This window comes from Tupaia chinensis, unplaced genomic scaffold, assembly GCF_000334495.1.
Source record: "Tupaia chinensis unplaced genomic scaffold, TupChi_1.0 Scaffold000270_2, whole genome shotgun sequence".
In the NCBI taxonomy this organism is placed as follows: domain Eukaryota; kingdom Metazoa; phylum Chordata; class Mammalia; order Scandentia; family Tupaiidae; genus Tupaia; species Tupaia belangeri.
In genome coordinates this window covers 2705536-2719852 of record NW_006159751.1, presented here as the reverse complement: position 1 = coordinate 2719852, position 14317 = coordinate 2705536, and the positions used below count along the sequence as shown (strand labels likewise).

General features: G+C 53.8%; 3 protein-coding genes across 5 annotated transcripts in view; 2 read left to right on the top strand and 1 right to left on the bottom strand.

The window, feature by feature from the left end:
• Positions 1–1168, bottom strand: part of TAFA3 (TAFA chemokine like family member 3) — a 9782-nt gene extending 8614 nt beyond the window's left edge. Inside the window, exon 1 of the mRNA XM_006149609.2 lies at positions 851–1168. The gene's annotated coding sequence lies outside the window, so the exon portion shown is untranslated. The remainder of the gene's footprint in view (positions 1–850) is intronic.
• Positions 1169–4325: 3157 nt separating this feature from the next.
• PPM1J (protein phosphatase, Mg2+/Mn2+ dependent 1J) lies at positions 4326–10269 on the top strand. Of its 2 annotated transcripts, XM_006149608.3 has the most exons (10): positions 4329–4783; positions 6103–6217; positions 6653–6940; positions 7189–7301; positions 7577–7661; positions 8870–8988; positions 9193–9256; positions 9413–9520; positions 9654–9802; positions 9951–10269. In XM_006149608.3, the coding sequence occupies exons 1-10, from the start codon at positions 4440–4442 to the stop codon at positions 10096–10098; spliced, it is 1533 nt and encodes a 510-aa protein (XP_006149670.1). In that variant the 5' UTR covers positions 4329–4439; the 3' UTR covers positions 10099–10269. The 2 variants fall into 2 exon arrangements, with proteins under 2 accessions (XP_014443722.1, XP_006149670.1); XM_014588236.2 differs by lacking the exon at positions 9951–10269 and having other exon boundaries at positions 4326–4783; positions 9413–9524; positions 9654–9779.
• Positions 10270–13864: 3595 nt separating this feature from the next.
• The window catches only part of RHOC (ras homolog family member C), a 6179-nt gene continuing 5726 nt past the window's right edge, over positions 13865–14317 (top strand). The window contains exon 1 of one of the 2 annotated variants that reach the window (XM_006149606.3): positions 13865–13975. The gene's annotated coding sequence lies outside the window, so the exon portion shown is untranslated. The remainder of the gene's footprint in view (positions 13976–14317) is intronic. The other variant, XM_006149607.3, reaches the window with a different exon arrangement.

Sequence of the window (14317 nt, the reverse complement as noted above, 5' to 3'; positions counted from 1 at the left end):
CTGGAAGAGGCACCAGGCAGAGAGCCTTGATCTCTCTCCAGCTCCAACATGCCCTGGCACTTGCATCCAGACTTGCCTACTGGAGCTGGCTCAGCTCTGCCACCGTCACCTCCTTTCCCACTCTAGAGGGCTAGAATGGGGCATACCAGGTCTATGAGTCTCAGAAGCTACTACCCCCAGCAGCTCTTCTATTTCCTAAGAACATCTCCCTCACTCTTCTAAGGGAGTTGGAACTGAAGCACACAGGACAGTGGAACCAGAGAGGACAGAGAACTCCCGTCCTAGCTCTCAGGGTGAGTCTACAGTGGCCCACTGGGGCAAAGGTGGAGCCTGTGGGGCCAGTACCCAGGGACCTGTCCCCCCGGGGCAAAGAGCTCCCCTGCCTCTCAATGTATCTCTTCTGAGTAGGGGCCTCCTCTCTCTGCCCTAGTCAGGAGCCCTCATTGTACCATTACAAACGCAGCGTTGTCTTCTCTCGGGTGATCTTACTTCTCTTAGAGTGGCCGTACCCTCACATCTAACTCATCCATCTCTCCTATGAACCCTGGAACCCAAAGGACCTGGCGAGGGGAGGGATGCATTGGGGCCCGGATCTATTCCCTCCCTTAGAGCGCTAGAGAAAGAGGCTTCCGGGACCTATTCTTCAGCTTCTCCACTTCTGCCTCAGTTTCCCGGCCCGTTTCCGCAAACGCCAGTACAGGTTATGGTGAAGCAGTTAGCAGCCTGCCTTCCAGCAAGAGGTCGGTCGAGAAGGGGAACTACCCTGACCTTCCCCTCCTGCTCCGGCCCCCCGCCCCACCCAGCGCCCAGTCGGTCCTCCAGATTCTGAGTCCCCAAACCTGGGACCTACCTGCCACTGCTTCTCTGTGCTAGCCTGAGGTCCTCCTTGTCTCTCTTCGGGGGACCAAGAATCTGAAAGGCAGACTCCAAGAGGGAGCGGCCGGCTAGTGCGCTGTCTAGTCCGGAGCCCTGTTCCCCTCACCAACTTGCTGTGTCCCCCGGACCGCGGGGCTCTGGCCAAGCCGACATCACCGCATGGCAGGCGAGCTCTGGGCACCGCGGAGGTCCGGGTCCGGACCCGCGGGTTCTGCAGAGCTCAACCAGGTTCCTTGCGAGGCTCCCGCCGTCAGGCCGAAGAGCGCGCAGCCGCCGCCGCCTCCTCCTTCTTCTCGCCCGGGGCCGCCCCCGCTGCTCCAGCCCCGCGCGGTCGCCGCCGCCCCCTTCGGGACAGCGCGCGGCCCTTGGCGAAGCGGGCCAGGCAGCACAGCCAGGACGCAGCGGCCCCTGGTGGCCGAGAGCAAGAGGAGGGCATCCGGCCCCTGCAGGTTTCGTCCTGACGCACGCTGTCTGGTGCAGGGTGAGGCGACGCCCGAAGAGGTCCCTCAGAACCCTCCAGGTCGGTGGTCCCTGGTCTCCTGGTTCAGGGGAGTTAAGAGGTGCTAGGAGGAGAGTGAGGGAAGACGGTTGGGCTAGGAGTGAAGAGCGAATGCTCAGACCCTCAGGGGTTTTGAGCTTTGACTAGTCTAGAATAGCACTAAGAGCATGTCCACATGTGGTTAGTTATTTAAATTAAATCTAAATTAATTAAATACAACTTAAAACACAGTTTCTCATTAGGACTCGCCATATTTTCAGTGCTCAATAGTCACATAAAGCTAGAGACCGCCAAGGTGGACAGAACAGGTGCAGAACAGTCCCATCATTGCTGCAAGTTCTATTCCACAAGGCACTTGGGGCCTATGGAGGAGGAGAGTAGTTAAAGATCTGTCTCCCAGGAGCTGTGCCCTTAGGGCTAGGAAAACCCCAGGCCATGTGAAGAAGGGCTGAGGAGGGGTCAGGCAGGAGACCTCAAGGGCTGGTCTTTATGGATGGTGGTGGGTGTGAAGATCAATTTGGGAACCAAACTGAGAATTTTAGCATGAAGATGATTACAATCTTCATCAGGAAACTGTAATTACAATTATATAATTCTTCATAGGGGTATATTTTGGATGTGAAAGATGAGACAAATGTGGGGGCAGAGATGTTCTGTGAATTTGTCTTACTGGAAAGGACACTTCTCTTTGTTTTGGGGTTGGGGGCTTTTGGGTTGCGGTAATGTGAGAGTAGAGGTGAGGGAGTTCAGGAAGCCTAGTTTGGGCCCTGAGCCATGACATGTGACCTGGGATAAAGGGCTGTCCAATCTCTCTCCCTGCAAACATTCTCCAAATCTGCTTCTTCCCACCCTGCCCCCCCTTTCTCTCTCACCTCTGCTGCCTCATTATGTCTCAGCAGTCTGAGAATGGAGAGGTGTGATGGTGGAGGCTCAGGGTGTGGCTCTCCCTGTGGGAGAGCCCAGGGAAGCCATTGACCTGGGGAGGGGTCTCTGGGCCCTGACCCTGTGGCTTCCTTGCAGGCATCCTATGGTGGGTGCAGAGAAGAGCAAGGAATACAGGGAGCTGGGTGACACCAGGAAACAGCAAGTAAACTGTCCCAGAAACACTGAATAATAAGAATAACTGGGAGTTACATCCCCCTTCCCCTTGTTTTTGGCTGGATGCTGCCATTAAGCCATTTATCTAAGAGCTGGTTCCAATTTTTCTCAAACAGAAGAAAATACCCACAGAAGTAGTGTGTTCTTTGATTTTTTTTCTTTTGTGATTTCTTTTTCTCTGGCTCTCTCTGCTCAAAACTCAGGCTTAATTATAGCAAACTACAAACCTGAATAACCATTGAGAGATATTTTTTCCAAGTTTACTTGACAGAGAGAGATAAAGAGAAGTAGCCCCGACACGTTCTCACGTTGTAATCTCCCCACCAGCCTTGCCGGCCAGCCGGGATCATGGGTGAGCATACCCAGCATGAACAAGTGAACTGACTGGAGAACCTGAACCTGAGATGTCCTCTATGGATCCAACTTCACTGGAGCAGCGTGTCCCCACTGTGCCACCAACCCCGCCCTCACTGTTGGAATTTTTTTTTTTTTTGGAAGCTTGATAGGCGAGTCCTTCTTGGGGGGAACTGTTTAACTGGATATGGTCAGGAAGCACTGGGTGGACAGAGGCCCAAAGTGGAGTCCTAACAGTAAACTGGGTACCAGTGGTCCCTGATTGCGACTCTCAGCTTACATTATGGCCAGGAGGACCCTGTCCCCACTTGAACTGTGTGTGGTTGAGTGGTGTCTTTGGAGGCCTAGTGATCAACACTCAGATACTAGGTTTAGGGACCCAGTGCTTCCAGTATCATGTCACTATCATCCTCCTATAGAGGGGTGAGGGCAGAAAGAACAGGTTGCCTACCACGGACTGAACCCAGTTCTAATCTTCCAGGGAGCAAATTTCTCCTTCTAGTGCTTAGCCTGGCCTCTGTCTCCCCCTGGCGTCAGCCAGAGAACTTGCTCAGCATCCCTGACTGCCCTCTGCCCTGAGAGGAAAAAAGGGTGGGAGGAGAGGAACCCCCCACTCTTCATCTCCTCTAACCCTTCCTTCCTGACACGGAGCAATCAGCTTGGTTAACACAGAACCAGGTGTGGGCGCCAGGAAGTTGCCATGGGTATGAATCTTTCACTGGCTGTGCGACTTCCTGGGGAACGTCACGTAAAAGGACAGAAACCTCCAGTCCTGCCTCATCCCTAAAAATGTATATAAATAGACCCCATCTTGAAGGATTGGTGTGGGGTATAAATGACCTAATGCGTGGAATGTATTTTGTAGAGCCGAGTGCACAGTAAGCCTTCAACACCTGGTAATTATGTTGTTACCCTTACAAACTAGCCCTTTGTGGTCAGAGGACGTCTAAATGTGGGAGGAAACTAGGTTTTGAGAAAGTGGGACGAGAGCGGCAACAGCTCTCTCAGATCTAGAGGTGGTCTTCAGGGGGCACAGCGCCGTCAGCAGCTCCCAGATCCTGGGCCAAGACTGCGGCCGCGTCACTGCCACCCCACCCCCTCCCTGCACTGGCTCGCTGGCTCTCACTCTCACTTCAGCAGCTCGAGCCAAAGGTGTTGTCACAGCAGGTGCTTCACACCCAGAGGCCCCGAAGCGGCTGTTTAGCTCTGAGGTCATCAGCTGCACAGCCCTCCGGGCAGGCTGGCCACACCGATCCGAGAGCGAGGAGGCCGCCGGCTTCCTGCCCGACCCCGTCACAATGGGGAAGTTCTAGCTGATGTCTAATCTAGAGCACTTGTAAAATAAGGTTTCCTTCTTCGTCCCTTTCAACAGCAGACCCTAATTTCCTCTAAGAAACTAAGGTGGGGAGAAGGGAATGGAGCGGGGAGGAGACCTGGAATCGGTGGGGGCGGTCCCCGGGGTGGCCCGGTGCCAGAGGAAGTTCGGAGCGGCGGGGCGGGCGGGGAGCCAACAGCCAGGACGGGCTCTCCGGAGCAAGCACCGCCCACCCAAGCCCTGGGGGCGGGGCCCTCGGGGGCGGGGCCAGGGCCGAGGGCGGGGCAGGGAGGCAGCATGCTTAACCGGGTGCGCTCCGCCGTGGCGCACCTGGTGAGTTCTGGGGGCGCTCCTCCTTCGAGCCCCAAATCTCCGGACCAGCCCACCGCGACCTCGGCTCAGCCAGTCGTCACTTCGGAAGCATCCAAGAGCCCTCCGGCGAAGGCTGGGAGCGGGAGCGGGAGCGCAGGCGGGAGCGGGGCGCCCACGAAGACTGGAGAGGCTCGAGCTAGCTTCTCCAGACCGACCTTTCTGCAGCTGAGCCCTGGGGGGCTGCGACGCGCAGATGACCACGCGGGCCGGGCTGTGCAAAGCCCGCCGGATACGGGCCGCCGCCTGCCCTGGAGCACGGGCTACGCCGAGTGAGCGCCCCCGGGGGCACCCAAACCAAGATGAGGTTCCCATCCCCTCCCGAGCTCAGCATCCCTGTCGCTGGGTTGCGCCCCCAATCTGCGCTTGATACCAGGAACCTTCCTTTCCCAGGATACTTGCTATCTTCTGGGCTTCGGGCCGCACCCTCTCCCTGCCCATCTCCAGGCGGGTACAAACTGAATTACCTTCTTCAGGATCTTCCAGCTCATTGACTACTCTCATCCATACCGCCGCACGACCCCCTGCCCTTCCAGAGCCCCGGAGGGCGGAGGGCCCTGCGAAGGATGAGTTAGCCAGTTCTCAGTCCCAGCCCGGCAGTTTAAAGGCGAAGGGTGGAGGGGTTTCAAAAATGTGCGGGGTTCCTTTGAATAGGCGATAGCGGTTGGGAAGGCTCGCTCACCAGCTTCCCGGCCCCAGCGCCCCAGTTCTCTGTCCCTCTTAGCGTTCCCCTCCCCCTCCACACCCAGAAATAGCCCGCGACACCTGGAGGCAGCCGACTTCCCAGAGGCGGGGGAAGGGGGCCTCCCGGGGCAGCGGAGGGTCCCTTTTGGACGCCCTTTGGTCGGTGGACTAGCGAGGGCGTGGGAAGACAACGGACCCCCTGGCTGTGACGGCGCCGGAGCGGCCGGGTTGCTCTCAGGCTGTTTGTATTTTTAATGCTTATTTATGCCGGGAAAGCAGAGTAGGGAGACCACGGAGTCCAGCTTGCCCAGGAAGGTGGCTGGTGGACTGCGGAGTCGCTCTTTTTCCACCTCCTGTAGCTTTCTGTGTGAGGGGATTTTACGGTTGTGAGGCGAGTGCTGAGTCCAGGTGGACTTCCACTCCTACTCAATTTCAATTCCTCTTTCTGGATCTGGGCTAGAGCACTTCCTCATTTCAAAGCAGCAGAAAGTTTTGCTGGATGGTTTTAGGTTAAGGGTGGGTGTACCCAAGAGGATAGGAAGCTGAGGACCAGGCACTGGGAGAGTTAAAGGTAGGGTAGAGGATCTTGACCAACTCGGAAGTAAAACTCTCTGCCCCCCTCTAGCCCCACCCATACAGGACCACTAAGGATCCTCCTCCCTTTCCCAGGGATGGGGGAACTGTGGCAGGGGTGCTGCTGGCACCTTTCTATGAGGTGGAGGGGCCTGCTGCCCAGACTGTACTCCTTGCTGGCCCTCCCTTCTCCTCTTCCCTCTGGCCTGGATCCCAGGCGACTATGACCTTTTTCCACTTGGCCAGCAGGCAGGAGAGGGTGTGTGTGTCTAAGGTGGGGGTTATTCCAGGACCTGGTCTGGTGTCCAGCCTGATGTGGTCACTGTCCTGGCAGGGTCATCAATGCTGGCAAGAGCCGGCACAATGAGGACCAGGCTTGTTGTGAAGTGGTGTACGTGGAAGGTCGGAGGAGTGTTTCCGGGGTGCCTATGGAGCCTAGCCGAGGCCAGGTAAGCCCCTGCTGCCTTTTCTAACCTCCAGGGATATCGTGACACATCTCCCTACAGAGTCCAGGCTTGTGATTTTAAATGTGAGCCATGGGAGACCTGCCCCCTAACTTGCTACCTTTCTGGCTTGATCATATTTCCTCTTCTACTTAAAATGTAGATGCTCACATATTTATGGGTGATTTAATGAATTACCCATGCTGATTTTTGCATCTTTGCATATTTTATTCTCTCAAATAGGCTTTTTGAGGCTTTGTGTTCTTTTTTATTAATAGCAGGCCTAGGGGAATAAGTAAATAAATCTAATTTGCCTTTAATACTAAGTTCTGACCTCTCTGTTTATACGGATGCCCAAGGTCTTCCTCTCCTTCTCCCTGCATAACAGTCTCTCTCTTTCTCTGTCTCTCACACACTCACCTATAACTTTTCCTCCACCAGGGCCTCTGCTTCTACTACTGGGGCCTGTTTGATGGGCATGCAGGGGGTGGAGCTGCCGAAATGGCCTCCAGGCTCCTGCATCGCCATATCCGGGAGCAGCTAAAGGATCTGGTAGAGATACTTCAGGACCCCTCATCACCCCCTCTCTGTCTCCCGTCCACCCCGGGAACCCCAGGTTCCTCTGATCCTTCTCACTTGGTTGGTCCTCAGTCCTGCTGGTCTTCACAGAAGGAAGTGACGCATGAGAGCCTGGTAGTGGGGGCCATTGAGAATGCCTTTCAGCTCATGGTGAGTGGGCTGCTTGCTAGGCAAGCACTCCAAGTCAGCTCTCTAGGAGTCAGGTGGCCCAAGGGGATGATGCTGAGAGCCTGCAGAGCTTGGTTCAGAGGGGAGGGAGAAGGGGCAGTGACCCCCAGCCTTCCCTCCTCTCCTTCAGTGTAGCCCGGCTAGACCAGTTAATTTCTGCATATGGAGGGTAGAGAATGGTATGTGCCTGCAACCTCTTCTTCCACCTTCCCCCTTCCCCCCCAACCCAGGATGAGCAGATGGCCCGGGAGCGGCGTGGCCACCAAGTAGAGGGGGGCTGCTGTGCACTGGTTGTGGTCTACCTGCTAGGCAAGGTGTATGTGGCCAATGCAGGTGACAGCAGGTAAGGGGGAGGAACTGTGAAGATGGCGACAGGGGACCTCACTCTCTGGGATGGGGAATGGAAGAGAGTGAGACAGTGGGAGTTAAAGTCAAAGACTGGAGGGAGATTGGGTTAGAGGCATAGGAAAAGGCCTGAAATATATATGTGGGCAGGAAAATGGGGGTCTGGGTAAGCAACCCTAACCATCATTATGGGAAGGGCCTGCTGGTCTTTCTGGAATTCTCCATCAGAGGGCCAAGGAGAGCCAGGCCCAAACCTTTTCTTTCTCTGGACAGGGCCATCATTGTCCGGAATGGTGAAATCATTCCAATGTCCCGGGAGTTTACCCCGGAGACTGAGCGCCAGCGTCTTCAGCTGCTTGTAAGTAGGAACTAAACCCCCTCCCTGCATCCTTCGTCAGGTCTTGTGCCTCTCTGTACCCTGTGTCCTGAGAACGCTCAACCCCCACCATACACACAGAAAGCTCTTTCCTGGGAGCATGCTGGTAAGGCTGCTGTGTGGACTGTGGAGTGTGGGGCTGGGCTGGTGGGATGATGCAGCAGGAAGGAGCCTGGGCTGGTCCAGTGCTCCCATTGTGGCCCCAGCTGAGGAAGGAAGTGGAGCCAGAGATGGGGGAAGGGAACAGCAAAGGTCCCAAAAGGCAGGGTGGGTCAGTTCTTTTTTTTTTTTTTTTAATTATTTGTTTATTTTAAATTTATTTTAAATTTATTTTTATTATTAGTTTTTTATTTGACCAGAGACAGAGAGAAAGAGAAAAAGTGAGAAAGTAAGCCACCAGATCCAGGACTCACTCAAACCTTATTTAGCTAGTGGGAGTCTAGCACCTTTACTGCCATGCCACCTGTTGGCCCGTAATCAGTTCTTTTTTGGGAGAGATTTGTGCTAGAGGGTGTGTGTGCTCACTGGATAGACAGAGAGCCAGAAAGCAAGAAATCACCCCTGAGGGGATGGCACGCCACAGTTCCTTCTCCTTCATTCTCCTCTCAGGACTTTGCGCATGCAGGCACATGCGCCTGGCTTGAGTTTTAAGCCACTGGGTCTGGGACTCAAACTGCGGTCGACTACATGGGAGTCCAGCAACGTAACCATTATGCCATCTGCTGGTCCCCAAGTCAGTTCTTAAACACATGGGCTCTGGAGCTGTTTTTTTTTTTTTTTAATTTAATTAATTAATTTATTTATTTTAACATTTTTGACATAGCGCATGTATACTCACAGGAGAGAAACACAGACAAGAAGAGGGAAAGCAAAACAATCACCCCCGGGGGGAATGGCCACACCACAATCCCTTCTTCTCTATTTTTCTCCTGGGATTTTGGACATAGAAACACAATTTCAGTACTTTGCTCACTGTGTGACCTTTAATAATTTCCTTAACCTCCCTGTGCATCAGTAATTCCTACCTTCAGGGTGTTGTAAGGAGTAAATGAATTCATGTTAATGTTAAAATAGTGTGTGGCACATGGTCAAGTCTATTTAAGGGTCTGCTCTAGTTAATGTCTGTATACCAGGAAGTCTGCGAGTAAAGCTCTGGGCCCTCTGCTCTTTCTGGCCCTTCCCAACCTCAGGGCTTCCTGAAACCAGAGCTGCTGGGTGGTGAATTCACCCACCTTGAGTTCCCCCGCAGAGTTCAGCCCAAGGAGCTGGGGCAGAGGATGCTGTACCGGGACCATAACATGACTGGCTGGTAACACTTCCCTTCGAGCTGGGGCCCATTCCCATGGCAATGTAACAGTCCCTCATCAGCAGCAAAGTGGAAGCTGGAGGCAGGGCCAGGCTGGGAGTTGGGGGGAATGCAGCTCTTCCAAGGGGTTTGTGTGAGGGTGTGGGGCTCCTAGGGAAGAGGAGCTTTGATGTCTGGGTGATGCCGCCTCTACTCCCCCCTCTCCAGGGCCTACAAAAAGATCGAGCTGGAGGATCTCAGATTTCCTCTGGTCTGTGGGGAGGGCAAAAAGGTAAACTCATGGTAGCAGTGGGAGAGGGCAGGGTGGCCTATGGCAACTGGTCTAGGGAGGTGGATGTTCTATCTGAGGGTAGTGGGGGCGGGGGGTGCCTGTGACTTCAGACAGTCTAGAAACATCATAGCAGCATCCTGTCCTCATTTCCTTCAGGCCCGGGTGATGGCTACCATTGGGGTGACCCGGGGCTTGGGAGACCACAACCTTAAGGTGTGCAGTTCCACCCTGCCCATCAAGCCTTTCCTCTCCTGCTTCCCTGAGGTGAGCCATATGGGGCTCCCTTCCCTCTTTGGGGGTCTCAGGCTGGATTTCATCCAGAGACCCTTTATCTCCAAGCTCCATGTATATCAAACCACACCTCGGTCCTCTCTTCCTTCTTTCCAGAGAGAGAGAGCGAGTTTATGACTTGACTCAGTATGAGCACTGCCCAGATGATGTGCTAGTCTTGGGAACAGATGGCCTGTGGGATGTCACCAATGACTGTGAGGTAGCTGCCACTGTGGACAAAGTGCTGTCGGCCTATGAGCCCAATGACCCTAGCAGGTAGGGGTTGTATGGCATGGCGACGAGGGGATGGCTCTGGTGAAAGAAAGGGGCAAAGGGAAGCAGTGCTTGGGGAGCCGCCGTGGGCCCGTGTATCTGTCTTCCTGAATACATGTTAGACATGAATGTGCACATGTGCTCCTGGCAGGTATACAGCTCTGGCCCAAGCGCTGGTCCTGGGGGCCCGGGGCATTCCCCGGGACCGTGGCTGGCGTCTCCCCAACAACAAGCTGGGTTCCGGGGATGACATCTCGGTCTTCGTCATCCCCCTGGGAGGGCCAGGCAGTTACTCCTGAGTGGCTCAGCCTTATCCCTCCATCCCTACCCCAGCCTCTCCACATTCACCCCACTCTCAGCCCAAATTCTGAAGCTGTCAACCTGACCCTTCTTCAGTGGCAATTTAACTGAAAAGGAGATGTCGCTAGATCCAGAATTACAGCTGTTGGCAAATAAACCAGATGGATAAAGGTGTGTCTCTTTATTTGCTTTGACTAGAAACGGAGAAGTAAGGACAAGCTCTGTGGGATGGTGGAAAGAACACCAGAGCAGTCCTGAAAAAGTAGCATCCCCCAGGTTCCTGCTAACGCCCTCCTCGCTTCCCACTCCACACACTTGCCACGAGTGTTCTCATCTGCTTCTGTGGCTTCACCCACCTGCTGTCTTTCGAGTCATTCCCCATCAGCCCTGACTTTTCCTGCGCGTTAGACCTACACATCCCATTCACCCCCCAAACTTCTCCTGGACAGTCCACTGGCATTTCAGTTCAGCAAACCTCACGTTGAATTCTCCATTTTCCCCTAAACATGTTCATCCTCTCAATGGGCACTTGCTTATCTGCTCAAGTTAGAAATCTTGGGGGACCAGCAGTTGGTGTAATCGCTATGTTGCTGGACTCCCATGTAGTTGACCACAGTTCAAGTCCCGGACCTGGTGGCTTAAACTCACTCCAGGCATGTGTGCGTGCGTGCCCAAGATCCTGAGAAGAGAGGAGAGTGAAGAAGGGATTGTGGCGTGGCCATCCCCCCTGGGGGGTGATTTCTCTTTTTCTTTCTCTCTGTATCTCTCTATCTTTCTGGTGTGCACACGTGCCCTATAGCAAAAACCTCTCATGAAAAAAAATGAAATCTTGGAATTGGTTACCCTTTGCTTGTTTCTTCTTCATTAAGAATTCTTCACTAAGGGGGCCAGCAGGTGGCATGGTGGTTAAGGGTACTGGACTCCCACTTGGCCAACCGTGGTTTGAGTCCTGGATCTGGTGGCTTGCTCTCTCGCTCTCACTCTCTTGCTCTCCCACTCTCTCACTCTGTCCCTCTCTGGTCAAATTAAAAAAAAAAAAAGTACATTATAAAGTTAAATAAAATAATTATTTAAAGAAAAAGAATTCTCCACTAAGTATTCTTATTTATTTATTGCTGGAGGGCATATGCACTCACCAGAGAAAGAAAGGAGAAAGCACCCCATTGGGGAATGGTCATACAGTAATGCCTTCTCCTCTATTTCTCCCTTCTTCTGGTATTTTGGGCACACATGCACCTGGTGTGTTTCTCAAGCTACTGGTCTGGGACTCAACCATGCAATTGGCCATCTGGTTGTCTTAGCCACCAGGCTACAAGCTGGCCTGTTGACTACATGTTTTTAAAAGTATTTCCTAAATGTCACTCACATGTACCCTCACTGTCACCACCTTAGTTTTTACCTTTTCAGCCTCCTAACTTGCTAATTTCACTGGCTCCTTATTGTGCCTAGAACGAAGTTCACATTCAGCTCCTGGACATGGCATGCAAAGCCCTTCATCTCACATCTTTCTTTGTGTTCATCTTTCACCACCACCACTACTCTCCTGAGCTTCCTATATCTCTGTGGGCCTGCAGTATCTCTAACTTGCTATTTAAAATGTACACATCACCTTGCACGCCCTAAACACTGATTACCTCCTGCATTATACATCTATATTCGGAGTCAGTGGGGACTAGCAGGTAAGAGTAGGGACTCTCAAGTTCAGCTCTGGGTTCTGGTGCTAGAGCCAACATGGTTCTGTAACTTCACTGAGCCCCAGTTTTCTTGTTAGTACTACTTCATAAGGTGGTTATAAGGATTAAAGCAGTCAATGCAGTCAGGCCCATGCAATAAAGGTTCAATCAATGTTAGCCATCTTTTTTGGTTTTAAATATTTATTTTAAAAGTTCGTTATAGAGTGCATGAGCTTGCCAGAAAGAGAGAGAGGGAAAGTGAAAAATGACCCCTCCAGGGGGAATGGCCATGCGGATGATCACACTGCAGTCCCTTCTTCTCCATTCTCTTCTTGGAATTTTGGTCACACACACACACACACGCCTAGGGTGTTTTCCAAGCCACTAGGTCTTCACAGGACCCAAACGGTGCAGTTGGCTATTTACGATCCAGTCGCCTTAACCACCAGGTCACCTGGCTGGCCCAATGTTAGCACCTTGAATTTTTTTTTTTTTTTTTTTTGGAGAGGTTTTTCGCTATAGGGCGCGTGCACTCGCCAGACAGACAGAGACATAGAGACAGAAAGTGAGAAATCACCCCCCAGGGGGGATGGTCACGCCGCAATCCCTTCTCCTCCATTCTCCTCTTGGGATCTTGGGCACGCACGCACACGCGCCCGGCGTGAGATTTAAGCCACCGGGTCCGAGACGCGAACCGCGGTCGACTACGTGGGAGTCCAGCGACATAGCCATTACGCTAACTGCTGGTTCCCAGCACCTTGAAATTTTTTGTATTCCTCATTTAGACTACAAATTGTTTGAAGGCAGATTTTTATTTCAACACATAGTTCTCAGTTTATGCTCAATGAATATTTATTGAGCAAGTTAAGAGGCCTGGGGAGGGACTGACAGGTGGCATGGTGGTTAAGGCACTGAACTTTCACATGGTTGACCATGGTTCGAGACCCAGACTTGGGGGCTTGCTTTCTTACTTTCCCTTTCTCTCTCTCTCCGTTCAAATGAATAATAATACTAAAATTAAATAATTCTTAAAAAAAAAAAAGCCTGTGACCTCAGTTTCCTCATTATCAAATGCATGGATTTTACTTTGGATCTTTAAAGTTTATATGACTTCTAACATTCTTCTAACTTCGAAAACCTTTGTTGAAAGCCTGCTATGTACCACACACTGTGCTAGACAATAGGGAAAAGACAGGCTGGGGAGTGTGACAGGCAGCGGGGAGACAGCACTGCTCTGTCATAATTGTAAACATTTGCACAAGCCATTTCTCTGAGCCTCAGTTCTCTCATAGACAAAAGGCGAAGGCTCTGCTCTGCTTACCTGCCAAGATCTGTGAGTGTTAAAAGGGTTAGATGGTATACCCAGCACAAGCAATAAAATGTTGGTAGCCCTCCTTATCCCACCTTCTCCTTCTCAGAGCCACCTTATAGAGGAGATACATTTGCAGGTAAATGCCCTCTGTGCTAAGTTAGACCGGAGGAAGTCCCCAAATGGCACAGAAATAATACCGTAGGAATGGAAACTGAATTCCAGCTGGGGATCTAGAAGCATGTCCAGTGCCTTTTGAGCAGGCAGGAATTGGATCTAGGGAAATTCCATGCAGGGGAAGGAAGGGAATTGTGACTAGGAAAAGGGGTGTAGGTCTGAAAGGTTCTGGAACGCCTTTAAGGCTGAGGTTTGAATGGGACTGTATTTGTTCCTCAGAGATTCTAGGAGCAGAGAGTGGGCACCTTCTGTACCTGCGCCCCCTCAAGCGCCCTGGCGCCGCCCAGTCCCTGTCTGCCTCCTGCTGGGTCCCAGGTGGGGCTGGAGCGGGTAGACGGTCGGCCACGCGAGGGCAGCAGTGGCCCTTCCTGACCCCACCCCGAGCGCCTCTCAACTTTCCCGACGCCGGTGCGCCCCTAGGGGCTGGCAGGCGGGGCAGAGTCTGAGTCTTCGGGGGTCCAGCCTCACCGCCCACTGCTCCGCTGTCCAGGCGTCTCCCGGTGATCCGCCCCATATCCCGGAGGCCGACGCCTGGGACCCGCGACCCGCCGCAGCCTTGGGCTGGAGTCGGGGGCGGGCCAAACCAAGGGCAGCCCCGACCCTCCCCCTGCCGGGCCCGCCCCTCCCCGCCGCGGCGCTGAAGGAGGGCGGGGCGGGCCCTCGGGTCAGTCTCGGCCCCGGGCACCGGCCGCACAGCTGGAGGCGGCGGAGAGGAAGGTACCTGGGCCGGGGCTGGGGGCGGCGGGGCGTCCTGGGAACTCGTCCCCCGGGGAGCACTTTTCTCCGCCGCTCGCCTGGAGCTTGGGGCCGGCCGGGGAGGGGGTTCTAGCCCGAGCGTGGGCCGCGTTGCCTCCCCTTGGACGCGGCGTCCGGGCTGTCCCAGGGTCTGGCGGGCTGGGCCCCTCCCCGGCTGCAGCGAGGGATCCCTGGAACTGCCGGGCAGAGGCTCTCACCTCCTGGGGTCCGAGAATGAGCCCTTTCCTTTCCTCTCCCGGCTTCCCGGAACTTGTCCCGCCGGACTGAGGGCGACCTGGATCCCCGCGAGGGTGCCCCAGCCCC

Coding starts and splice junctions, on each gene's coding strand:
- PPM1J (XM_006149608.3), top strand. CDS start 4,440: ATGCTTAACCGGGTGCGCTCCGCCGTGGCGCACCTGGTGAGTTCTGGG. Junction 4,784..6,102: donor TGGAGCACGGGCTACGCCGA/GTGAGCGCCCCC, acceptor CTGTCCTGGCAG/GGTCATCAATGCTGGCAAGA. Junction 9,521..9,653: donor TCCTCTCCTGCTTCCCTGAG/GTGAGCCATATG, acceptor AGAGAGAGAGAG/CGAGTTTATGACTTGACTCA.